At 35.0% G+C, this 27475-nt stretch overlaps 1 protein-coding gene across 21 annotated transcripts in view; it reads left to right on the top strand.

The window, feature by feature from the left end:
- The window catches only part of LOC104611344 (uncharacterized), a 28466-nt gene extending 11035 nt beyond the window's left edge, over positions 1-17431 (top strand). For 3 of the 21 annotated variants that reach the window (XR_737631.3, XR_016078778.1, XR_016078779.1), the window contains exons 6-15: positions 1779-2018; positions 2580-2695; positions 2843-2943; positions 6925-7111; positions 7423-7639; positions 7733-8221; positions 8300-8403; positions 8493-8583; positions 8695-8775; positions 8880-17431. Coding sequence is in view for 2 of the 21 variants with exons in the window: in XM_088892103.1 (XP_088748229.1) it covers positions 8160-8221; positions 8300-8407; positions 8493-8583; positions 8695-8775; positions 8880-8888 (351 nt within the window). In the remaining 19 variants the exon portion in view is untranslated. Of the gene's footprint in view, positions 1-1281; positions 1582-1778; positions 2019-2563; positions 2696-2842; positions 2944-6924; positions 7112-7422; positions 7640-7732; positions 8222-8299; positions 8408-8492; positions 8584-8694; positions 8776-8879 lie in introns of all 21 variants that reach the window. The other 18 variants (XR_016078780.1, XR_002023450.2, XR_016078784.1 and 15 more) reach the window with 15 other exon arrangements.
- Positions 17432-27475: the final 10044 nt, after the last annotated feature.

The following is a 27475-nucleotide window of genomic DNA, read 5'->3' as shown; positions in this document are numbered from 1 at the left end:
ATTGTACTTCTAAATACCTTGCTTGGTGATTATGTTTTGATGATCTAAATTTAATTTATGAATGCCAACCTAACAATGTTGTAACGGGTTAGAATGAACATATCGAAGAAACTTAAAGAAAAGAGGACACGATCACGAGCAAGTAAATCAGGGGCCCGCCCGACCATTAGTAAAACACTTAATATAGAAGACACACGGGCACATGCAAGTCAATTAGTGACTCATCCAACCCAGTCCCCAGACTTGGAAAGGCATGAGGAGTCCTCTAGTGGGCATGTTGGAGAGGGGTCTTCTTGTACAACACGTAGGTTAAGAGGCCTCACTATGGCATTAGATATATGGAACATGCCTGAAGGGGAACAAATTGAAATAGGGTCCAATGGATACAACCAACCTAATGATGAAAAAACAAAGGATTTAATTAGATTTTTAGGTAGCCTTGTACGAACTCCAAACCAGTTGCCCATAGACATTGACGATTGGAGAGAAATTCCTACAGAAACAAAGGAAGACATGGAAACTTATCAAGGTATTAAATTCATCATTTTTTTGTTTGTTTATTTTTTAGACATTTCTCTTATGCAGACATGATGATTGATTTATTATTTTGGTTATAGAAAAAATTCAAGGTGAGTAATGACATGAAAGATTACACTATGAAGTCATTAGGTAAAAAGTAGAGGGATTGGAAGTCCACTTTGAAGAAAAAATATTATGACCCTGATCCAGATAGTGCAGATGCACTACTAATAAATGGAAGTCCACTTTGAAAATCGGGTTGTTACATACTATGGAAAATTTTGGTACAGTTTTTGAGATCTAATAAATGGACTGCAAGTATCTTAAATATTTAAATACTTTTGTTTTTTATTTGAATGAGTGAAATGCAAATTAGTTGTATTTTAATATAGGCAAAATCCATAACCAACAAAGCTAACCGTTCCAAACAAATAGTCAACCACACAGTAGGATCAAAGAGCTTTGCAAGAGTACGCAAGAAATTGGTAAATATACAAAATTGATTTATTCATTATACTTTTTGCATTCATTCATTTTTGTATATGTTAAAAATAATTGCATATTGTTTTCATAGTAATAGCAAATAGAGAGAGAAACTGATGTATCACGTGCAAAGGTGTTCTATGCAATACACAAGAAAAAAATGGAACACCTGTAAATCCAAGATCAGGTTCTTTAATACTATACTTATTCAAGTGTGTATTAAATGGTATGAATTAACAAGTTGTTTTGAATTACTAATAGCTTTATATAATATTCAAGGAGGAAATGCAAAATTGCATGTCTCAAGAGGAAAACACTCAAAATGAGGGCAATGAACAAGGATACGATGATGTCTATGCTTGTGTGATGGGCCAAGAGAGTTGTGGCTGAGTGCATGGTCTAGGTTTAGGCCCAACTCCATCTAGGTTCAGGGGCCCACAATAGAGCCATGAAGATGTCTTGAGGGCTGCTAATGAAGGTAAAAGAGCAGCTGAAGAGCGTTCACAGAAGCTGGAAGAACAAATTGCATCAATGCGAGAACGAATGGATGCGATGGAAGCTCAATTACTTAATAGAAATGTATCACCCTTATATTTATATTTAAATAGTTTATGCTTGATTTCATAAATATTTATTTGATATTTATGTTTCATTAATTCTATATCATCAATTTAGCTTCAACACTGAACCACAATTGTTTTTAGTAAGTGTTATTTGATTTAAACACAAACGAGAAAGTATAAGGTGTTTGTTGACAAGGACAATTGCATTTGCAGGAAAATACAAAATGTAATTTATCGACTTTCATGCAAGGAGGAATTGTATCTGTTGCCAAAGCAACCATTACAAATTTAGATCCTCAGAAGATTGTGGATGGTGTGCCACTTGGTTATGGATGGACAAAGGTCGTGATCAATGTTCCAATTATAAGTGATGCACCACTAGTGCGCCCATATGGACGATAAGGAATAGTTGAAACCATTGTTGGTGTTCCAATTGCTTGGAGTTCAATCCATGTAAGTTTTATTTACCCTGTCTATCTTTTATAGTTAAAATATTTGAATATAATTTTAAAATTTATATTATATGTTTTCATTATGCTAAACAGATCTGCATCCATTCTCGATGTCTCTTTAGAAAAGTATGGAATGATTGTAAGCCAAATTTTGCACATGTGTATGTTAAATGATGCTATTCTCCAAATTTTTTAGTCATTCAGAAGAATACAAAAAAGTCTGTTTATTGATTTGTAATTCCAAAAAAGTCTTTTTGAATTCCAAAATACTAAAATATTAGCATACTTGAATAGGAATATAAAGGTCTTTGCCAAATTTATCAATATATATTATATTCACGTAAACTAATTGGATCCTACCATGGTCAATCTTGTGTTCGACTTCGAGCAAATAAACAATCTTCTCTTGATAATTTGGCTTAGCTCCTAGAATACGTGTACTTATCAACCTTTTTTCCTTGGGATTTTGTTGGGTCATTTTTTATTTCCTCTTTATTGCAAATACTTCAAGTATTACTATGTTTGTTGTTTCTGATATAATTGAAGCTTGAACTATGAGCAGCCAGCCTCCACTTCCAAGTTCAATGGTGCTGGAAATATGCTTGAGGACTAATGATCTGGAAATTGTGAAGAAATCACTTCCTTTACTGGCCAAGGAGCATGGCTTTTGGAACTCAGGTGCCATGGCATCAATTTTTCGTTCTCACTAGTTTGAATTTCATGATGACTTCCAATGTGTTTGATCAATTTTGTAAATTAAGTGTAATGTTTGGATTGCATTATAGAAACACTATGCCTTTAATTATGAGTTTCTTCTAATTGCAGGCATACACAAGGTGACCATTCAAGATGCTCAGGCATGCACTCACACTTTAAATCAGTACTATGCAATGTGGAACAAGCCCAGACTAGAAAGTTCAACTATTGTAGGTTCTTTACAGCTTATTTAACTTAAAAATGCCTAAAAGCAATGTAATTGATGAATTAGATATGAGTGAGGGCTTGTGGGTTATTTAGATTTTAGTTATTTAGTTGCATTTTCCCTGAGAGCTATAGAATATAGATGTTCTTTTGGTGTTGGATGGGTAGGGGGTCCTACCTACTTAGGATCTGGGTTGTGGGTTTGTAGGTTGAATGAGGGTTGTGGGTGATTAAAGATGAAGAATATGAGTGGAGAAGCAAGTAGAATGAGTTTGTTAGGGTAAACAACAATGAGATAGGTCACTAAGGATATCATGCATATGATTTTTTTTTTGTGAACAACTCTTTGGTTCTTTATCATCAATCAGTGTGTTCATGGGGCCTATGGAGGTTCCTTCACAAGCCACTGAAACCATCAAAATCCTTACTGCACATTATGAATTTGGGGCTAATTTCAAATGGACCCAAATATACAGCTAAATTTAATTTTCATTTTGCTTAAATTAATAATGTGGAACATATCTGCTTACATATTAATAATCTTGTCTCTTATTGTCATATTCACTCTCTTCACAACCTAGGTGGGATAGGGAAAGATAAAAGCATGGCATGTGTATCCGGTGTTGTTGTGGAAAACATTAATGTGTAAAATGCTTTATATGGAGATAATCAAATTTTGAAAACTACATATTTGTATTTGTACTGTTTCCATGTGCACAATACAAATTTATAAAATATAAGGTTTTGCACTCTACATATCCATATTTATACTCGTAAACTGAGCCTTGAGTGCAAAACCTGGATGCGACTCCAATTTGATTAAGAATTATATTTGATATCTCATTTACTTTACATTATCTAACAATTTATATGTTATGATTTGCATGTTAAACCATTATGTTAAGTGGATTTGTATTGGAAGATGTGTTACATTATTCAAGAAGATTTTTTTTAAATGCCTTGTACTTTTTTGTATGTCAATTGGATATTGTATTTAAGCAATTTGTTTTGGATATTATAATAATTAATAATTTAATCAAAAGTTTTTTATTTTTAATTCTAATAATTTATTTAAATTGATTTTTATGTATTATCTGCCATGAGATCTGTATTAAATAGGTACCAAAAAAAATGTTGAAATCAAATCCATATAAATAATAAAAAGTAAAAAAACAAAGCTGGTGGTCATACAACTGCTGCCTTAGACATAAAAAAAGACCTAAGGTGGCGGTCTAAGCCGGCAGTCTAGACCGCCACCTAAAAACAAAAACAACATTTTGACCGACCTAAGGTGGTGGTCTAAAGAGTTCTAAGCCAGCGGTCCAGACTGCCACCTAAAAACGGCAACAACATTTTGATTGACCTAAGGCGACAGTCTAAAGAGTTCTAAGCCGATAGTCTAGATCGGCACCTAAAAACGGAAGCAACATTTTGACCGACCTAAGGTGGCGGTCCAAAGAGATCTAAGACGGCGGTTCAGACCGCCACCTTTATTAACTTTGAGCCACTTTAGGAATGATTGAACCGTGTTGAACCTGTTCTCAAAGGCGACAATCTTTTTTGTCTAAGCCAGCGATCTTGACCTAGGCCGGCAGTGGTTTTAGGGGGTGGACTCATGACCGCCACCTTACCTTTGATGCGGCAGTCTAAAGGGCTAAGCTGGCGGTCCTACGACCGCCGCCTTTGTCCGTTTTTCTTGTAGTGCTAAGAGGCTTCTTTCTTGTTAAGCTCTGCCTCATCTTCCTCCCAATGGTGAGCAAGTTCTCCCTTCTTAGCTGTGAAGCTCCTGGCGATGTGTAGTTGTTCGTGATACGGCACTAATAGGCTGCATCTGAAACTTGCATATCGTCTTTGCCTGACAGCAAGGGATCCATTGCAATCCAGCAGTGCACTCTTTCCCTGCTATCAGTCTCCCACTGTCCCCTTTGCTGGAGTGTTGGTTTGATCGTTGTAGTGTTGTGACCTTAGTCCACCTCTATATCGGATTAGTGCGTATGGATTCCCTGTGCAAAAATGATGAATGCCAAATGCAGCCTTATATACCTCTGTTATTCTAGCATTCGATGGGAAATATGGCATCCCTAGTTTAAATTATTTGTTAGTCTATGTGAAACAATAGTGTCATACACCCTAATGGATTGTGATTAGTCCTAAGATGACCAGGATTCGGGAAGACATCATATTAATAGCTAGTGAATGATCAGGTGTCTTTGTATTCAACCACTCAGGGTGAATTTCACAACCCCACTTTTCTAAAGCAGTGACTAGCCCTAATTTTCTAGGTTTGGGAAGACATTAATGCATAGTCAATGATTAGATGTTATTGTATTCAACCACCTCGGATGAATATCGCAGCCCCAATTTTTTTGTTGTTAATTTCATTCTAGTATTTCTGAAAGTTGTGTTTCCCATTTATCTATGACCTTATCCACCACTAGTCCTAAAGAGGTAAATTCATTATTTGAATCAAGTTCCTGGTTTCTTTCTTCTTGTCCATTCTTATTTTGTTGTCAGGGGAAAAAACTCTTGGTGATCGAGACAATTATGTGTTGTAGAATAATGTTCCATAAATGGAGATATTTGTTGTACAGTTTTGCAGTGCCAAATGGGTGTGGGAACAGGCGCTGACAGATTAAGGTGGGCATGACCAATGATAGACAAAAGAGTTCTCTAACAAGAGAAAAGAAATATACAGGTTGTGCATGGTGTGGAATCAGCATATGCATTTATTAACTTTGCATAAATGGATAGAAAAAATGTAAGTGTTATGCAGTATATGAATCAGTAAATACAAACCTTTCCAACTTAGCAAGATGTCATCTTCGGCATGATGAAAACAACAATAGGACAACAGGATAATAATTACCTCATGAATACAAAATAGACACCTAGTTCACCCACTCCCAAGTTGTAGTGGTACCATGTTGCCTACTGAGGAATGGAAGCCCAAAATACAGCCCCAGCCAATTTGCTTTTTCTCTACTAAGCTCATCTACCAAGGAATGGACAGATCTTCTGGATCAATTAAATGAGGTATTTAGGTTATTAGCTAGAAACATGGCCTCCCTGAGTGTACATCATATTACCCATGGGATCTCTCCCTTTCCATTGGTCCAAATTATCACCACCTCCAGTCTAATGGGCCACGTATTGGAGATAAATGCGAGCCTTAATGAAAAGATGGTAGCATTGCCCAATTTGAGTTCCCATCCTCTATTGGCCCCAAGCACACCATAGTTATCACACTATAAAGCAAGTTATGAGACCACAACCAAGGAAGGATAACATAGAGTCCCAATCCGATGATAGTAGAGATACGTCACACCAAGGAATTGCACGAGGCCTTCATCTCTTCATTCATTCTTAAATTTGAAATGCATAAGATTCTATTTGATACCACAAAACTGCTCTGATAACTATCAATAACAAACAATGAAAAGAAATTGTAGGGACATATATTCTCAACTACACATTCTACATGATATTGTATGATTGGACTTCTAGCCATTTTATGAATTCTTTCATTAGTTTGGTTGGCATTGGTGGTAGTCACAAAACACTATAGAGGCACTTCTCCACTTTAGAAATAGTCAAACCTAGGTGACTAAAAATTCTGCAGATTGCTCCCACTCCCAAGATCTTCTATCATCTTCCTTGATGTATGCTCATGTACTGTACATGTTATGCAACAATTCCACCAGTGTCTACTTTGTAGTCATGACATTTGCATTCCAAGAATAGATATGCATACCCCTTTTTCAGTGTATCCCATGTATCCATGTTCTCTATTCGTTTTTCAGTGCATACCCCTTTTACTATCGATTGAGACGGGATTTTTTGTAAGTAGTGACTATGGAGATAGGTTACTCATGTTATGTTCATTATAAGAAATGTTGGGTGGCAAGATTGTATCACTATGCTCTACGAAACATGTGCAGGAATTGTTGGATAATCTGTTCATCTTTTGCTCTATATTGTTTCCTCAGGGTAGTTCCCAGGTGAGCTCCATTTGGGCTGGCGACTTATAGTGTATTGGAGATTATGCATGGGGGATGTGTGCATGATTACCTTATAGCTAGCCTAGATGGGCTCGTAATTGGTGCCCAGGGGGATTCTAGTAGAGGCACATCTGGCATTAGTGGCAACCTATTTTGATGCAGCGTCACACTATTGGTTAGTTGTCATGTTCTTTTCAAATTTAATGTATCTAAATTTCACTTACTCGACACATGCTCATGAGCAGACGCTGTATGAGCACAATTGATGTTCACTCCGTCAATTCCTAGCACCAGTCACTAATTATTTAAGTGGGCGAAGTTGGGGTACCAATGGAAGCTAACAAGATCAAATGCATTGAAGAATATTAGAGTTAATTTTGTACTTAATTTATATCCTTAAATCATGTTATTATTTTTTTTTGTTTTGTTGGATTTTGAGATTTTGAGATGCCTAAGTTAACACAATGATACGTGAACCCTTTATAGGTTGTTGAATTTTTTACCCCTAGCGCTAAGGAGCTGCCCTTACTGGATGTAGGTGCAGAGGTCTCGGTTAGTATAACTTATGAGTTTAGTCTTATTGAGTCCAATCCTGGAACAGTCCAATAGTAATCAGGTTGCTGAGATGGCCAACCCAAGTAATGAGGAGAGGTTTGGTGAAAGTGATTACCTTGATCCTCTTTGCAAGCATAGAGGGAGGAAGGTATTTGTGACTCTAGTTCCATGATATGATTAATATTTCACATGGTGCCATCTAATGAGATGTACTAATTAATTTCTTTGTTTTTGTGTCCAGGGTTTCTGTAAAACTTGCATCAAGTCACTAGAATACCAAATTCTTTGAATGGAGGCCAGCCAGTATGCATCAACGATCAAGCAGAATGCAACGCTTTGCACTGAGGTCAATAGGCTCTATGCAATGCTGACATCCAATGGCTTAGATCCTGATGGAGTCCCTTTGAGCAAGGGTGTGTTAGCATTATTCTCCTGATAGCCAGAAGATGAGTATGCTTGTGCCATTGTGCCCCCTGTTGTTTTACATGGCAACACCGTTGCAGCAAACTCTCTTGAATGGGTTACTTCAGAAGTGACATCCCGATCTTGTGAGATTGTTGAGCCATCTCCCTCCGGTGTGTCCATGTACAAACAAATATCAACTCAGGCAAGGAGAGAGTGGTTCTACAGTAGCCTAGTGGTCTCCCCATATCAAGCTCTAGGGCAACATGGGCTGGTTGCGGAGGAGTTTGTCGTTGCTGCTAGTTCAAAGAAAGTGCAACAGGGGAAGGTAAAATGAAATTATTAGTTGTTGTCTATAGGTTTGAATTTCTTATTTGCGTAGTGACTACCGATGTCTTTGTCATAGCCTCCCAATGGACCATCGATCTAGTCTTCCTTTAAGAAGAGGAAGCTACTACACAAAGATGATTTGGTGGTCATTAAGTCGTTCTTGCACAATTCCATGGGAGAGTAAGTACGCACCTTGGTTTCCTGTAGGTGCTTCATTGCTAACCCCCTTTTTTTGGTGGTTTCTAATGAATGGAAACCTTTTAATGCAGGGAGGAATATGTATGGAGTAATGGTCATGTGTGGTTGAGTGCACGATGCATGCAGCGCCTATTCGACCTAGATGCTTGGGTGTATGACAAGGTATATCATTGGCAACATGCGGCACAAACCGCTAATAGTAGCTTACTTGCGCTGACTAGATCTTTATTTCGTTTGTATCCCATGGTGATTTTTTTCATTGATGTTTTGCAGGTGTTAGATACATACAGATTCTTGTTGATTACAAGACCCACCAACACTGTGAAAATTTTCTACGTATTGTCGATGGCCCCAGTAAGTTTTGTAGAGTAAGTGGTAGTTAAAATGCATACCGTTTGGCGTTGCACCGCTTTTTAGTTATCTAAATTTCATTATGTACTGCAACTATATTTTGCTAGCGGTCGTGACAAAGATCTGTACAAATGGCTTCGGCTCAATCCGATCATGGCATCAGAAAAGGTCTTCATATCAATAATGGATGGTACGCACTAGCAATTATTGGTGGTTGATATCAGCCAACACAAACTCCTATCTTACAAAATCGGATCGTTAAGAGCATGTCGGTCGGTTTACTTATGTATCCATATTTGTTTTTTCATTCTTTGTCAGTAGTCAAAACTAATTGATAAGTTGGCGCTAATCCTTCCTAGGATCTTTGGATGGCCATATGAATTTGTTGACTCAACATTGGAGCAACTTGTGTACGTTGGAATGGAACAATGTTACTGGTATTTTGCACTTGTAAGGTTATCCTGTGTATCCACAAATACTGATCGTTGCAAATTTTGTACAGGGACAGCGAATGTGGTTTCTTTGTAATGAAGTACATGAAATGTCTTGCACGGAATGTGTGCTTCGACTTTGATCTAGTAAGCAGGCAAGAATTTGTCTCTGATTGAATGGTTTACGTCTATGCTCATTAGTTGGTACTAAACGGGTCTTTGCTTTGTAGAAAAAGATTAATGTACTACACTGGAGATTGGTGCCCAAATATTGCAACATAGGATCCCCTGAGTAGAGCCTCTTATGAGTAATGGGTATGGTTGTTTTCTAAATTAGCACCATTTATGAGATGGTGTTCTTGTACCTGCATCATGTTATTGTTTATTTTTCTCCCGGATGGCTAGGTTGTCTGAGGTTATCGACTTGGAAGGTTGTAGGTTGCATGGTTATTTGTTTGATCCTCTTTGTGTGTGCGTCGGCCAAGCAGCTACTGCAATGAAAATGTGTTGGCTAACAAGGTTGGGTGGAAGCATGGCAGTAGGGCATTGAGATAACTAGAATTAGTTGGCTAATACGATCGGGTGCAAGGGCAGGTCCTCACCATCCAAATTTCTTGTGCTTCCTATGGGAGCCAGATTTTTGCTTGGTTGTCTTGTGGGATCCCATAATGTAGAGGCTTGATTGGAGTGTAGTGTTACCGATCGAGGGCTATATATCTGTCAAAGGGGGATGGGAGAGGAGGGGGGATAGAGTAAAGTCATCCTGATTAGAATCGTGTTGTTGTCCATGCTGACCTACAACCAGCCTCCATGAATCCTGCAGATGGTCTACTCTTTTAAAAAGAACAAGGGAATTAGGTGTGAATAAGATGAAAGATGTGATTCTCTGTTTTCTAGGGTCTTGTTTGGCGTGTCTTTTTGTGTAGGCTAACGGCTTTTCAGAAGTCCAGCAGCCTGCGTTTTTGCCTTTTCCCGTTTGGTTGGGAAAAGGTCTAGCTACCGAAAAAACGTAGTCCTAAAAATACACAGGAAGCCCATTTCAAGCTATTTTCAAGAAGCTCTAAATGGAGCTTTTCGACTTATTTCATCTCATTTTCGAGAGGAAATATGCATGAAAGACGTACCTCCAACCAAACGGGTTGTGGGCTGCCAAGATCTTTATGTAAAAGTCCACTACGTCTTTTGGCTATCAGATCTCCCAGAAGAGTTTTCAAAAAAGACTTGCCAAACGGCTAAACTTGGTAACCAGGACGGTGGGTGGTGGACAGGTGTACTTCTAGCTAAGTACGGAATACATGAGTGGGGCTAGGGTGCAATGGACTTGCCCTCCATGGGTTGTTGTGTTGTTTGTTGGAGGAAACGGACTGCCAAGTCTGAACTTGACATCCACAAATGGTTGTGTTGTGTGGAAGCTGAGAATAGGGTCAAGTGCTATTGTGATGTTTGGTGTGATGGCAGATCGATAAGGGTTTGGACCCCTGGGTTGTCGAGTGTAGATTAAGGTAGAGATGGATTGCAAGATACATATAGAGTCTTTAATGGTATTGGTTATCCATATCCATTATGTAATGCATGACCCAAAACCACCCAACCTATTAAAATTTCATCTATTGGGTTATTTACTTGTAAATGGCTCACATTTGAAGACACAACCCAAAATAATACCAAAAAGCATCATACTTGAAAAGATAAAAAAGAATGGAAAAAATTCTTTCAAAGGCAAACAATTGAACTTTCATATTTTTCTCTCGACGATGCCAAAGGATGGAGAGAAAAGGGAAATTCAACATCTAATTCTATAGCTTCTTATTGAGCTTGTTGGCTTTCTCTTTCTATGTCTTTTAGAAAATCAAACCATACACAGAATAATAATAAGCCCAAGGAATATAAGCAATTGAACTAATACTTGCATTGCAAAAATTATGGGTATATTAAATGTAAGTTTTTTAAAATATATAATGAACAATATTTTTTGAGCTAGAGAGGTTAATATTAAAAATGCTTTAATAGATTTTGTATTATAAAAATATTCTTATGTTTTTAATAAGCAAATACCATCTAGATTAAAGGGAAATTCTATAAAATAGTTGTAAGTGTTGGGATTGTGTCTTATTTTACATCCGTTGGATTAATTTTAATCTAACAGTTGGTGTGGTCCCTATTTAGGTTAAAGAGGTTTTACATATAAAAGCCTTCTTTTGTATGTAGGGTTAAGGTTTTTTTTTTTGGAGAAAAGGTGTAAGAGAAAAATATAGAGTGCTCTTGGTGTGAGAGTGAGTTTTTTCTCTTGTTTTTGTTCTTCGGGTTAAGAGGAAAGGGAGAACGGGTGTACAAGGGTAAGGGTTGGTTTGGGCTGCAAGCCGCAAGGTACTTGTATTGTTCTCAGTTTTCTTTCATAGTGAAGAACAAATTTCGTCTCTCCCATGGACGTAGGCGGTAAGGCAGAACCACGTAAATCTTTGTGTCTTTGTGGTGCTTGTCTTTATTTGTCTTTGCTTGGATTTTATCATTTTGCTTATATCATATTTTTCGTTGTTGCTATTTCAAATACCTTGTTATTTTATACTGTGGGTGGTTGTTGTAAGGCCCCAACAAAGTGGTGTCAGAGCTCCCAGGTTAGTGTTTATAAAATTGCTTGAGAGATAATGGTAGCAAAAGGTATAGGTTCTCAGTTTCAGATTGAAAGGTTTGATGGCAAAGGCAGTTTTACCCTATGGCAAAGAAGGGTAAAGGACATCCTGGTTCAACAAGGCTTGGCTAGAGTGTTGAAAAGGATGGGAAGCCAGAAGACATAAAGGATGCTGATTGGGAGGACATCGAGTCAAGATGTGTTAGTATGCTTCGATTGCTCCTGACTGATAATGTTATGGAGGAAGATTCTACACTAGAATTGTGGGACAAGCTGGAGAAGTTTTATTTGGGAAAAAGCTTAACTACAAAGCTATATCTGAAGCGGCAGTTGTACGGGCTGAAGATGGAAGAAGGTGGGAATCTCTTTGAACACCTAAATGTGTTCAAGGGTATTTTGGATCAACTAGGGAAAGTTGATGTCAAGGTGGAGAAAGAAGACAAGGCCCTTTTGCTTCTTACCTCACTTCCTGATTCGTATGAAAACTTGGTGACAACATTGCTGTATGGGAAAGATACAGTGAAGTTGGAAGAAGTTACTACATCTCTTCTATCCAATGAGATTAGGAGGAAGCCCAAATATGAGAACGGGCAAGACTCTACGTTGGTCATGGTGGGAACGGATCGAAAAGGAAGGTCTTCTGACAGGGGGTCTGAGAGCAACAGGTCTAGATCCAAGGCTAAGGAAAAGGGTAAAGTACAATGTTATATATGCAAGGAATTTGATCACATGAAGAGAGATTGTCCTACATGAAAAAGGAGTGGGGATGAATTCAGAAGCGTGGCAATTGCATCTAATGATGATGGAGACGTTTTCACAGTCTCTGAAGGTATGTGCAAATTTTCTCCAAATAAGTGGGTTTTAGATTCTGGATGTTCTATGCATATTTGCTCTAGGAAGGAATATTTTGACACGTTCCAAGAGAGGAAGACCAGTGGTCTCCTTGGGTGATGGATATACATGTAACATCACGGGTGTTGGGACAATGAAAATCAAAATGTTTGATGAAGTGGTTCGCACTTTGGGTGGTGTGGCGTATGTCCCAAAAATGTGCAAGAATCTAATATCACTTAGCTGGTTAGACTCCAAGGGATGCAAGGTTTTTGTTGCAGGTGGAGTTATGAAAATCATACGTGGCGGTATGATCCTGATAAAGGGAGAAAATGCAAGGGTTTGTATCATCTGGTTGGGAGTACAGTGGTTTCCAAGACCTCGATGGAGTGTTGGAAACAGAATGCGCAAGGTAGTGTGGCCACACAGAGGGTCTCTTTTGCGGATAGAGTGGAGACAAGTGCTACAAGTTTCCAAAGTATAGATGATGGTGAGAGGAAGATTCCTGTTGGAAGAGAGGAAAGATCGAGGTCCCTCTCTGAAGTTAACTAGGATTGTTAGCTTGGGAACAGTTACATAGGTACATTGGCCGTCTTGTTTGAATCAGGTGGAGTCAGGACCAAATGATTTAGGTTATTTGTAGCTGGTGATGCTTTACAAGGCTAATGGAGGTTTACGGTATTTGCAAACAGGTGGAGGCACAAATAGTATATCTCTATGGTGGTTGAAAAATAAGCAAAGGTGGAGATTGTTGGGATTGTCTTATTTTACAATCGTTGGATTAATTTTAATCTAACGGTTGGTGTGGTCCCTCTTTAGGTTAAAAAGGTTTTACATATAAAAGCCTTCTTTTGTATGTAGGATTTAGGTGTTTTGGGGAGAAAAGGTGTAAGAGAAAAATACAGAGTGCTCTTGGTGTGAAAGTGAGTTTTCTTCTCTTGTTTTTGTTCTTCGGGTTAAGAGGAAATAGAGAACGGGTGTACAAGGATAAGGGTTGGTTTGGGCTGCAAGCCGCATGGTACTTGTATTGTTCTCAGTTTTCTTTCATAGTGAAGAACAGATTTCATCTCTCCCGTGGACGTAGGCAGGCCGAACCACGTAAATCTTTGTGTCTTTGTAGTGCTTGTCTTTATTTGTCTTTACTTGGATTTTATCATTTTTGCTTATATCAGATTTCTCGTTGTTGCTATTTCAAATACCTTGTTATTTTATATTGTGGGTGGTTGTTGTGAGGCCCTAACAGTAAGGCCAGACATGTTGTATGGAGTAGGGTGTTAGGTAGTCAAAAAAATAAAATGTCCAAAAAGTGCGTGTGGCATAAATTGCATGATGAGATGGGTGTGTGGAAAAACTATAAAGGACATGGTTAGAAATGAGAGGAATCTAGGAGTAGCTTGGATAAGTGATAAAATGTAAGAAAATAGACTAAGATGGCTTGGTCATGTGCATAGAATACCTTTGACAACATCCATAAAAAGTTATTTGCTGCAAGTTGAAGGAGCTAGAAGGGATATGGGCAAACCAAAAAGGACATGGGTTGAAGTAGTAAGAAATGATCTAAGCACTAGGTGTTTTTTTGTTTTTTTTTTTTTTTTTGCATATGGCATATAGAATGGAATGGTGAAACATGATTCATGTAGCTTACCTCATATAATTGGGATATGGATTGGATGATGATGATATTTGCAAATGTGCTTATCTATTACTACACTAGAAAGTATGATCATATTTACATGGTCAAATCAAAGCCAATTATGTACTCTAATCAAATCTGCTAAAGCCAAATCCAGTCTAGCTACATATCAACCAAACTCAATCTAGTCCATCCAACCTAGCCCAACCTATTTGAGCCTAACTCACTCACCTAGACCAACATGCTTAACCTTTTTTAGATCCTAACACTAATCTTTCCATGAGGGCTTTGAAAGTTGCTTCAAAGCTATTGATGTCTAATTGATGTTTTTTGTTAAATTGGCAAATAAGAGCAATCTATAAACCAATGTTTTAAGATTCAAACCAGACATAAAGCTGAAATTCTTATTGGGTCATGAGTCAAATGGTATGACTGTCAGGGTAAATGGTTTGACTGCGAGTCGCATCAAAACCATTTATTTTAGGTTTTGTAAGCTAAAACAGACTTGTAAGTAGTGGCTAGAAAGATGAAGTGTTGCTTTATATATATATAGAGAGAGAGAGAGAGAGAGAGAGAGAGAGATTATTAGGGTTCAAATGTTTTAGTTTGCATTCTTTTAGAATATGCATGTACTTAATTGGTATATGTACTAAAAAAGACAAAATTGAGCACAGAAAATATGATGGGTTGATGGTTTAATGTTAATACATGTAATTAAGAGAGCCCATGTTCAAATCTTTTTATCACCATTTTGAAATTTGTAACTATTAGTGACTCATGCAGGTCATGAAAACTAGTTGAGTCATTGAAATCCAGACAGTTTTCAATGGTCCTGCTAAGTTTTGATTGGTTTTATTGTTTTTTCATATAAATGATAAGTGGGGTTTTTAAAAACTAGAATGCCTTCCGGTTCTTGAGTTGATCTATTTGACAATCTGGTCTAGTCTAAGTCTAAAACACTTTTAAACAACAATTATTTTGCATATCTATGTGGTATTATTATGGAATTGCATGGTTATGCATAACTTTGTTTTTATCTCTTATTTGTGCTTATATGCTTGCTTGCATTTAGATTTTATATGTTAATGCTGCTTAACAAACATTTAATTTTGTCATTCTTTTATGCTTCTTGCATTTTAATAACATTTAATTTTGTCATTCAACACATTACTTTTTTAAGTTCATTATTTATGTTGCACAATCGTGCTAATTGTTATATTATTTTGGTTCTGGAAAAAAATTGAGGTTGAGTGGTTGAAAAACTATTCGATGAAGTCCTTAGTTAAAAAGTGGAGAGATTGGAAATCCACTTTGAAGATCAAGTACCTTGACATGAATCGAGATAATGTAGAATCAATACAAATTGGGAAATGAATATAAATCAAAATGAACGGAAATTTAGTTGAGTTTTGGAAGTCCGAAGCGGGAATTGTAAGTTCTAAATATTTTAGTAGACATGTTTATTGAATGTGGATTGAAATGCTAACATAGTTGTATATGATCATAGGCACAAGCTATGACCAATAAAGTTAATTGCCCTATATAACCATTAAAGCACACTGTTGGCACAAAGAGTTTATGCAAGTGGTTGGAATGAATTGGTAATCATGTCAATTCGATTTACTAAGTTTCTTGTTATATTTATATAATTTTTTATGTTAAGAATGATTGTATATAATTTTCTAGATAATAGTGAAAGGAAAGGAATGCTGAAATATCAAGGAGTGGATAATGAACAGTCGACCTAGCTCATTTTTTGTGGAGTTTCTCAAATACTCTCTGTTTTTTCATTGTTTTGGTGATGTTGTCAAAGCCAATGGATACCGATCAAGGCTGTCTTCTTTAACTAGAGTTAGCATTAATGTTCCATTCAGCCAAGGTTCAAAGTATCGATATGTATCATGCTGATGGCTTACTGATACGCTCCTCCAGGGGTTGTGTCGAGTCAACCACCAGTTCAGAGGGTAGTTGGGCCTTAAATCAACCCCTCTGAACCAGTTTTGAAAAGATAAATAGAACTTAAAAAATGTACCAACACAGGCCGGTGTCAATATTTAGAACCTTGTGTTCAGCATTAGTCAACTTGTTCTTGTCAAGTTAGATTGCCATGACCATTTTTTGTGTTCACAGTTTAAACCAACACTACAAGGAGCAAAACTCTGGTTAAGCTATAGGTGCATTTCCTTGTCCCTCAAAGTATGCATCTGATGCATGTGAAAAGGAAACCATCAACCCTACCCTAGAATGGGAATAGAAAGATCAATTCATTCGTGGATGATTTCTTGTTCCTCTTATCGAAGGTATCTTGGCACAAGTAGTGGGTGTTTCTATGAAAAAAAAAAGTGCTGGTATTCTCTAGCTTGATTGTTGTGCTCAACGTCCAACGCTCACATAATGCGGTTTCGCTAAGAACATCTACAGGAGGGTTCTATGCCAATGTTTAAGTATCCAAAAGCCAAAAACTTAGTTGATGCCTTATTTGTGGAAGATTATCTAGTACTATTAAAGATGGATATCATTCACATCCTTGGAGGATTGGATTGAGACAGTGAGTCTCTAAATACCCCTCTAATTGAGCTGTTGAATGCAACTTTAATGAAGTTCATGTTTTGTTTCTCAATAACAATACTATGTTAGATAATTCTGAATTTCTTCTTGGTTCTCCACTTTTATCTACAAATGTTGCAGCAAAGGATAGTGACTAAGGCCAACATACTCAATCCCTCCAAAGGACAAAAATAAGTTGAAAGCCTCAAACTCAGATTACTTAGCCTAAAGTTGAGCAAGAGAACAATGTTTCCATGTTGGTGAAGTGCCAGATTTGTGGTCGTCCATGCCACATTGCTCTAAGTTGCTACAACCATCCTGATAATTGGGGCATTTCCTTCTAAACCAATGGCATCTTCAACCATGATAGCATCAACCATGTCTCAAGTTGGTGATTCCAGTTGATATCTTGACTTCGGAGCTATCAACCATATTACAAAGAATTTACTGTTTGTTCATCAATTTACCCCTGTAATGTGTGTTTTTTGAATCCCACACTTATGGTTGTTTTGTGAAGGAGCTATCATGAATTCATGACTAACCTGCCTAGCAACCTTCGAATCTTATATGGATTTGGAATTCTTTTTACTGCACTCTAGTTTGGATCAGCTATGGGAATTGGAAATTATGTGGGATATTAAGTTTGATTTGCAATGGGAATTGATATGGGCGCATATGGCAAGCTCAACGGTACACGCACATGTGGCAGTCTTAGATAGTGACGCGCAGCACAAGGCATATCGCATCCTAGCCGTCCACTCGTAATTAACTCTTGGCTGGCTCAAGTACAAATAAGTGGCATCACAATGAGGTAAGCCATCTTGGCATTTATTGCTCCCAGCTCTTTAGCTTCCTGGTGACCTTGTTTGAGCTATCCTACCCAGGCCTCGTCTTACCTTCCTTGTTACGCCCTTGTTAACTTGACCGTCAGAGTCTCCGCCCTTGGGATAACACTCGGGGCCTGTAATGTGCTACGTCCTCTATAGATCGGACTTACAAGCCCTTAGACTAATCATCCCTCGAACACATCAACCGTCGGCCTTGATAGACCTCGACTAATGGAAGTGAATTTACATTATTGCCCTCAGCCCATTCTAGGCAGCAACAGGAATCATGATTATCTGTGTTAAGGTAAGTGAATTACAATTGAAGTTGCAAAACTATGAGCCATTGCTGAAGGATTGAGCCTGGGATGAAGGATACAATGCAATCATCTTTGAATTAGACTCCCTATCATCCAAACCATCAAACACAAAAAACAAAACTGTTTGAACTGGTAAGTTACATATCTTCAACATGGTCATAGAATTGTTGGAAAGACCATGACAACTTATCGACGAGTCCAAAGTGCAACACTATTATTGTGATTAGGCATGTTCATGGGTTGGGCTTTGGGCCCAACTTTACACTGTCTCAGGCCCATTAGAATTTTGACAAAAGCCAAGCCCAAGCCCGGCTCATGAACTGGTCTAATCGTGATGTGTTAATAATCCTTCATTTGATGTTTGTTAAGTACTTTAGTAGGATTTTTATGACAGTGGTAGTAGTTGGCGTTGTATGTTTGATAGTTAGCTTTTAATATATTTCATTTTAGACTAAAAAAAACATTTGTGATGAGAAAATTCCCATAAAAGCATCGTGCATAATTGCATAAGCGTAAGTGAGAATTTAACTTTTTGAAAAGGCAAGTGAGAATTTAACTCGAAAATATGTAGAAGTCATCATGCCGTCAAATTTAGGGCTGCAAAATGTAGGGCTGGCAATGTTGACCCCTACCCTTTTGACCCACCCACTTAAAATCCCACCCATATCCACCCATTTCAGTAATGGGTCAATATGGGTTGAGTGACCCATTAGGGTAAGAGGAAGAGGGGTCATGATGGGTTGAGTCGAAGGTACCTATTGGGTCATAAAAGGTTCAGGGTTGGTTGGATTGAGAGAATTGTTCTAGGGGAGGGTCAAAACTCAAAAGTTATTAAGGTTTTGACAATTGAAGTGAGCTTTTTGTCTAAGCTCTCTATTCCACCATTGAAGTAAGTTTCAACCATTAAAGTCTCTTCAATGTTGTTGTTTTTTGCCGCACCACCATTGTTTCTCTCTCACAGGTCTCAAGGGTGTGAAGGTTTGAATCATTGCATTTCTCACAGATTTCTTATGGTTTGAAGGTTTCAACGCAACACCACTGTCGCACCACCACTTCACCTTTCTCTCTAATCTGTACAGGTAACAAGTGATTCAGATCTATCATTGGCACATCGGATTTCAAGAAATGGTTGAAGGAGACAACAAAGAATCAAATAGTGTAGATTGTTCAAAACTCAAATTGTTAGAAAGTTAGATTGTTGGAAACTCAAATCTAATCTATTCGCGCAGGGGAGTTCTTTTTCTTGATTTTGAGAGGGGGGAAAATTAGTCAATGGGATTTTGATTCCCATTGATCAAAGAATCCCATGTTTTTTTTTTTTTTTCAGATTTATGTGGGGATCAAGGAAAGTTTACTTTACTGGTACCCATCTCCTAGGTGGGTAAATAACTTTCCCACTTGGGGGGAAAGTTGTTAACACTTGAATGAGACAAAAATACCCTTTTTTAATTATGGTTAAAATTGTCATTGCCTTACTCACATGAGAAATAAAAGAACATGGGTAAAATGCGCTTACCGAAAAGCGAACAAGGCCTTCAGGTATGGGTGTCAACGGTATTCGAAAATTCGAATTCGAAATTTGACATAATTGAATCAAATTTAAATAATTTGAATATCTAATTGGTTGAATTCAGATATGACCTGATTTGATTCGATAAATATCTGAATTCGACCGATTATTTAATTCTTATATATAACATATAATTTTTAAATGTTTTATATAATGTATATATATAATAATTAATTTATATAAATAATTTATATATTTATATACTTTGTATAAATAAAATATTTATTTTGTATATTTATTAATTACCTAAAATAATTAATTAGTCGAATTCAAATTGAATCGGATATTCGAATATTTAATCGGATTCGAATTTGAATATTAATTTTCAATATCCATCGGATATCGAATCAAATTTTATTCGACATCAAATTCGGATATTACCTTATCCAATTCGAATTCGATCTGTTTACACCCCTACCTTCAAGTTCAGGTTCAAGTAGTTGGCAACTAAAAGCTTCATGTTTGGCAAATCTCCAAAATTTTTTAGGTCACCTTGGTTCGTTTGATCAAAATTCCAGAACAAATTGAGGGGTTTACCCACTTCTTCTATGATAGGATGTGACTGAGATTAACAATGTTGTTGATTAATGTGTTGTTGGCTATCATCCGTACCGGTCTTAATTCCAAATGTATGGACAAGATACTCCCCACTGCCTTTGGTGATAACGACGACACTACTATATGAAAGTCCTTCGGCTTGCTACCAAAATGTTTGTAGATCTCTTCAAACCTTAGGACGTCAATTGTTGGTGATGGCACCACCATTATTGTTGATTTGTGTTTTCTTTTTGTGTGGAAATAATTTTATTGATCTGTTGTTGATCTATTAAAAAATCTAAAAATTGGGGGCATTCCATATGAAATGATTGAAATCCATGGTTGTCATACTAAATTCAGAGTGGAATCCGTTAGATCATTCATTTTTTTTTAGTTGAATATTTTTTTGAATGTTTATTATTTTATATTTTTTGCATATTTTCTATTATAGGATAAAATATTAACTTTTTTTGAAAATTTTATCATTTTATGTATTTCCTACAATTATTGTTTTTAGTTGAAATATATAATTTTTGAATTTTTTATCATTTTATGTATTTTTCTGTATTTTTATTTTTTAGTTGAAATATATATATATATTTTTAATTTGTAATCGTTTTATGTGTTTTTTGTAACTTTTTTCTTTTTTTAGTTGAAATATGTAATTTTTTGAAATTTTTATCATTTTCTAATTTTTGTGCACTTTTTTTAATTAAATTATATAATTTTTTGTCGTTTAATATATTTTTCTGCAATTTCTGATTTTGGACTTAATTTTAATGGAAGTTTATATAATATAAATATTGAGATGGATCAATATGGGTGGGTCAACGTGGGTAAGGGTCAAGATGGATTGTGACCCTTTAATACCCAATCAATATGGGTCACTAGTGGGTTATGGGTTGGTATTCAACTTGCACCCAATCCAACCCAACCCAATCCACTCATTTGCCACCCCTAATTTTCATGTTTTTTTTTTTTTGCAAATTTATGTAATCTTTGCAACTTTTTACAATTTTTTAAGAGTGAGATGTTTCTCTAAAGACTTTTTGGGTATACGGGTTAACCCGACCTATGCTATTACATGATAGTCACGAGAGTGAGATGGTTCTCTTAAAATTGTTTTTTCAGGTATATGAATTGACTCGACCCATATTTTTTGTCACGTGTTAGCCTCGAAAGTGAGGTGATTTTCTTAAAATTGCTTTTTTTTTTTAAATATATGGGTTGATTTAACCCATATCAGTCACCTGACAATCTCGAGATTGAGGTGATTCTCTTAAAAAGGCCTTTTTGGGTACATGGGTAGACCTGACTCGTATCTGTCACGTCTCTTGAGAGTGAGATAATTCTCTTAAAAATGCTTCTCCAGGTATATGGGTTGACCCGACCTGTTTCTACATTTATAGGTTTAAGTAAGTGAGTCAATATGGGTGAGCGTGGGTAAGGGTCAATGTTGATGGATAAGTGAGTCAATATGGGTGGGTGTGGGTCAGGGTGAGTTGTAACCCATTAACAAGGATCAATGATGGGCCATAGTGGGTTGGTGGGTCAATATAGGTAGGTTGATATTCAACCCTTACCCAACCCAACCCAACCCAACCTACCCATTTTCAATCCCTAGCAAAACAATACATTGAATCAAATTCAAATAAGAGTATATTTGAATTGGGTTTGATAAGAAGGATGGGATTCGACTATGATATTGAAAAGATATGATATCTGAAAAACTTTTGCCAATCAATTGGTGTCATAATTGTAATCAATAGGTGTTATTTATCAAAATTGGAAATGCAATCTTTTATAATAGTTATTATCTTACTATCACAGATTGCTAAAATAAGACTCAAGATTTAGATTTTTTATTTATAAAAGAAATAAAATGGACTAAATTTTGTATTATTGCATTTTATTTTATTATACTAAGGGTCCATTTTGTTTGCAGGAATAAGGGTCTATAATCAGAATTGGAATGGGATATTTCGATTCCAACTGTTTGGTTGGGCGGAATCGGAATCCCACTCCCATTCCTGTTGGAATGGCATTCCCCCATTTGAGGGAATGGTCATTCCCTGCCCCTCCCTTGGGAATGAAATCCCATTCATGCTGATTTTAATTCCATTCCCGTTCCTGTTTGAACCAAACAGACTATGGGAATGGTCCATTCTAAATCCGATTCGGGAGTATTTCGATTTCGATTCAAACTACGAACCAAATGGACAAAGAGGGATTTGTTTTTCTAATGTTTAGCCAGATGGCACCACTTTCCCCCACTTCCTCATAAATTGTCTCTAATTCCTATTTATCTACTAATTTATCTCTAACTCCTAAGCTATCTATAATTCCTATTTATCCTCTCCCCCACCTTTTATCTATATCTATTTAAAGAATGTTTCAATTAACAAAATCCATAACTATTTAAATGTTATAACGAAATTATGTACTAAATTCAAAATATTTATTCAAAACACAAAAAATTAATAGATTTAATAATATTCATATTATTAATAATTCAATATTTTTACAAAATTCATCATGAAATTATGTAGTAATAATATAAATTATAATTTTATGAATTGTTCAATTTAAATGTTATTCAAATAATAAAAAACTAACATTAAAAATAAAAATATTATTTAAATATTTTAATAACTAAAAAATCTTAAATAAATTAGTAGAGATAATTTTGTAGTAATAATATAAATTAGTATAGATAATTATTAATTTTGTAAAAAATTAATAATTCAATATTTTTACAAAATTCATCATGAAATTATGTAGTAATAATATAAATTATAATTTTACGAATTGTTTAATTTAAGTGTTATTCAAATAATAAAAAAATTAACATTAAAAACTAAAATATTATTTAAATATTTAAATAACTAAAAAATCTTAAATAAAAACATTGAAAGTAGCTAAATAATATAACAAAATATTTAATATTACATAATAACATTAAAAAAAATAAAATTCAAATAATGAAAAAAATTAAATATTTTACATATTATTTAAATATTTAAATAACAAAATATTAAAATGATAAAATTTTAAATAGTTAAAATAACAAAATTACGTAATAAATTTAAAAAATTTATTAAAAGTAGAAAAATAATTATAATAGAATTCATAATATTCATATTAATAATAATTTAATATTTTACAAAATTAATAACGAATTTTATAATAATAGTACAATTATAATATTATGGATTATTAAATTTAATAAATAATTAATATTTTAAGAATTTAAATAATAATATTATTTCAATAACTAAACAATATTGTAAATAACTAATTTCACTTATATCAATTAATAATTATAGAAAATAACTATCAACAAAATTATATTTATTAGTAATAATTTTACAATAATAGTGTATATTCATTACATATTTATATATACAATATTTAATATTTATTTTACTTTTAGTAATTATTTATTGTTTTCTTTTATAAATATGCTTTCAATAATTATTTATAAATGTATTTTTATTTTTGTTATTTAATAGAAAATTATCAATAATTATTGGATATTAAACAACTATTATTTAACTTATGAAATTTAATTTATTGTATTTTTGTTATAAATTTATTTTTAGTAATTATAGATTTTTTATAATTTAGAGATTAAACTATTATTTAAGATTATACTATTTATTGACTAATTTAGTATATTTTCAGTATTTATTATATTTTTGTAATTATTGTATTTTTATTATATTTTCATTATAAACTTATTTTCAATGATTGTGTACGTTTGCTATAAATTTTCAATAACTATTGGCGATTAAACTATTGTTATTTATTAGAGATTATACTACAAATTTAGTTGAAATTAGGAGTGTTCAATGATTGGTTCAATTCAGTTGCAAGGATGTTTCGCCAACCAAATCGATCTAGTCAAGTCTGCAATTTGTCACTCGAAACCGATTGACCATTAGCAAAAATCCACTAACTCGGGTTGTATCAATTTGGGTCAATTTTTGGTTTAGTTTGTTTGTTAAAAAATTTAAACTTAAAAAATAACTTTAAATTTCATAAATTACAATGATATTATTAAAAAATAAATTATAAAAATTAAATCTATGATATAAAATATTTTAAACTAACAAATATGGGAATTTTCCACTTTCCCATATTAAAAAATTAAATTTAAAATATAAAATATTAATATATATTTATTCAACCAAAGTCGATATGAAATACTAGAAAACCGACCAACTCGGGTTGAGTTTGATCGGATTATTTATTAAAAAGTTAAAATATAAAACAATTATATACTCTTATGTATTTCTATTGTTTAACTTTGCTTAACAAAGCACGGGTCCCCGTCACCATGCCTCTCCTTGCTCCATTATTCCAACTTTACATTCTCTTTGACTTTCTCTCCTCTTCCCTTCCCACCACTCCCATTAAGCCATGTCACCCAACTACTTAAAATTATTCCTATTATCTCTCTCCTAAGGCATCTCATTTAAACCAATAGGAAAGTATCATGTTGCCCCACTCCCTAACCAATTCCTAAAATGCATCCCCCCAATCTATATCCACTCTCCCTCATTTAAAATATTCATATTAATTAATAAATAGTTAAATACAATTAATATTTAATTTCACCCATATTCAATGAGTATTAAATAATGTTATTACCAAAAGTTAATAAATACAATTAGTAAATAACCAAAAATTAAATATTCTTATTAGTACGGTTAATAAATTACCAAAAATTAATAAATATTGTTATCAATTAACTCATTAACAACATTTTATAGAAATTGAAAACTCTTTAACTAATTTATATATAATTTAGAATTATATTTAACAATTATCAAAAAGTATAAAATTTTAGTTATTGTTATTATTATGATTAATAACCAAATACAAATGGGGGAACAAGATACTATAATGTTAGAAAATGAAATTATTAATTAGTTTATATTGAAAAAGAAAAGATAGATTAGTGTAATTTTGTTAGTAAACTACCAACTAAAAATATATATTTAATAACAATTTAAAAAAAAATCAATAAATCCCCATAGTTACACAGATGTAATAAAATTTTCATAAAACTACATTTTTTTATAATAACATTTTTGAAAAAGAAAATTATTGGTTAGTTTATATTAGAAATTATAAGATAAATTAGTATAATTATGTAAGTAAACAATTTAAAAAGAAAATAAATTATTTAATAAAAAAATTAAATAATTTTGAATAAATTTTCAGAATTACACAAGTACAACAAAATTTCCAAAATTTTCATAAAATTACATTTTTTTAATATTAAAGATAATTTAGTGTACTTTTAGGAATTTAGCATGTGGTTGATACTCAATATATCCTCTTGATCATATCATCAAATTGAATATTGGGTTGATGGGGATAGTGTTTTCAAAATTGGGTCAAACCAGATGGTTAGACCAAAAAAAATGGGAACTAGACACTGTTTGTTTCACCTCAAAAACACTTTTTGTCCAAAAATTGTTATTTGGTTAACGAACCGCTGACCTGGGTGGTTGAACCATCAACCTGGATTATAGTTTTTGGCCTTTTTTTGTTTTTCTAATTTTTTATTTTTTTGTCAAAGCGGGTCAACTAGAACGGTTCCCTATCCAATCCAATTTTAAAAACCTTGGACGGGGAGTGGATGCCTTGCCTTGAGCTTGGCTTGGTGTGCGGCATGGCCTAGCCTAAGGCTCGACCCTTGGACCAGATTGACCCACGACACGACACGGGCCTGTGCGGGCTCGAGTAGTGGGCCGTGCCAAACTAACACCCCAAATTATCCTTGATGAGGGAGGAATGGCCTGGGATGCTTCGTGGGCCAGCACGACACGATTTACACTTTGTGCGAGCCACATGCAGGCCGTGTCGTGCCGAACCAACATGACCCAATTTACACCTCTACTTGAACCCACCCAATACTAGGGACGGGGCAGGGAAATTCGAGGATTCTCTATCCTCGATAAGGAGTGGGGTGCCTTGCCCTTGAACTTGCCTGACATTGAGGGGTTGTTTACCTTGCCTTGAACCCGTGTGACACTGTGGACGGGGCGGGGATGGGGCAGAGTGTCTTGACTATGGGGCAGGGAAAGGGATGGGGTGCCTACCTTTAACCCACCCTGTTGTCCCTATATAATTGTTAATTATTAGTGGAATTAATAAAAATGTTAGCTTTTATAATTATTTTTATTTATTTAAAGTTAATCAAAATTTCATTTAAAAATAATAAAAAAATAAAAAATATTAAAATTAGTATAAATTATTAATACAACTAAGTTTATTAAAAATAGTTGTTTATATTCAATTAACAACAATTATTTTTTATAAATCATTAAATGAAAAATAAAATTATTACATCTTTCAGGTTTTCCCATGCATCACACGGTCCCTGATGCCTCTACTAGTATTGAAAAAATAAAAAGAAAATAATGGAATTGTAGGTCATGGTCGTATACCTTTATGACTCAGAAGTTGGTTATTTGAAATATTATTTTAGATAGTAAGGACACATTTTAGATCAACATCAGCCAAACAATACCTTAAACTACAAATAGATGAGGACATGCTTTGTGATGGTGGTGATGATGCGATCAAACTAAGTAAAATGATTAAAATAATACATTTTTATAACAATAATAAATAATAAATCTAAACTTAATTTCGCCCATAGAATCCTTGAAGTGAATCGAGATCCCATGCCGTTCCAACATCCTTTATAGCCTTGTATTGAGAATATCTCCCCATAAAATAAAATAAACATTTTTAATGCAAAGATGTTTCCATCAAGGCAAACTCCTGCCCACACCGTTCTAATAGCCTTTCCTAACCTTACATTGGGAATATCTCCCCATAAAATAAAATACATGAATAAGGAGATATTCTCAATGCGAGGCGGTACCCTCGTAGGTGTTGCACTGACTGAAGCCAATCTCCCTTTGGCAGGAGACCTCATCCCGATTGGACCGATTGGTTCCCGTATTCCGGTCGAGTCTGCACCAACAGGTCCAACATTGGTGGTTGGGATAGTTGGGTCTAATCGTACCACGACAATTGTGAATTGTGGTACTGTCTTCAAATCTGGACCGTCCGATCACTGACCCTTTTTATAGGTCCAAAGTCTCCCATTTGCTGGGCCCCACTGTTTTCGTGGGCCGTTTTATTGAAGGTGTCAGTTCTCGATCTAGAACATTAAGTGGGGCCCCTAAATTTGACACCGTAGATTCACTAGAAGGAAAGCAGAAGGAAAACGGACCATTGGATATCAACGAGACGACGACTCTTTCGCGGCTCGGAGATCGTTATCCTTATGATGATGACACGTATCTTCGAAAAGGGTATATCGATAAATTTACATGGACAAAATTATGGAAACGCC

The sequence above is a fragment of the Nelumbo nucifera genome, chromosome 7 (genome assembly GCF_055504915.1).
Source record: "Nelumbo nucifera cultivar China Antique chromosome 7, China Antique-T2T, whole genome shotgun sequence".
Classification (NCBI taxonomy): domain Eukaryota; kingdom Viridiplantae; phylum Streptophyta; class Magnoliopsida; order Proteales; family Nelumbonaceae; genus Nelumbo; species Nelumbo nucifera.
Note: the sequence above shows the minus strand (reverse complement) of the source record. Positions and strands in the feature narration are given on the sequence as shown.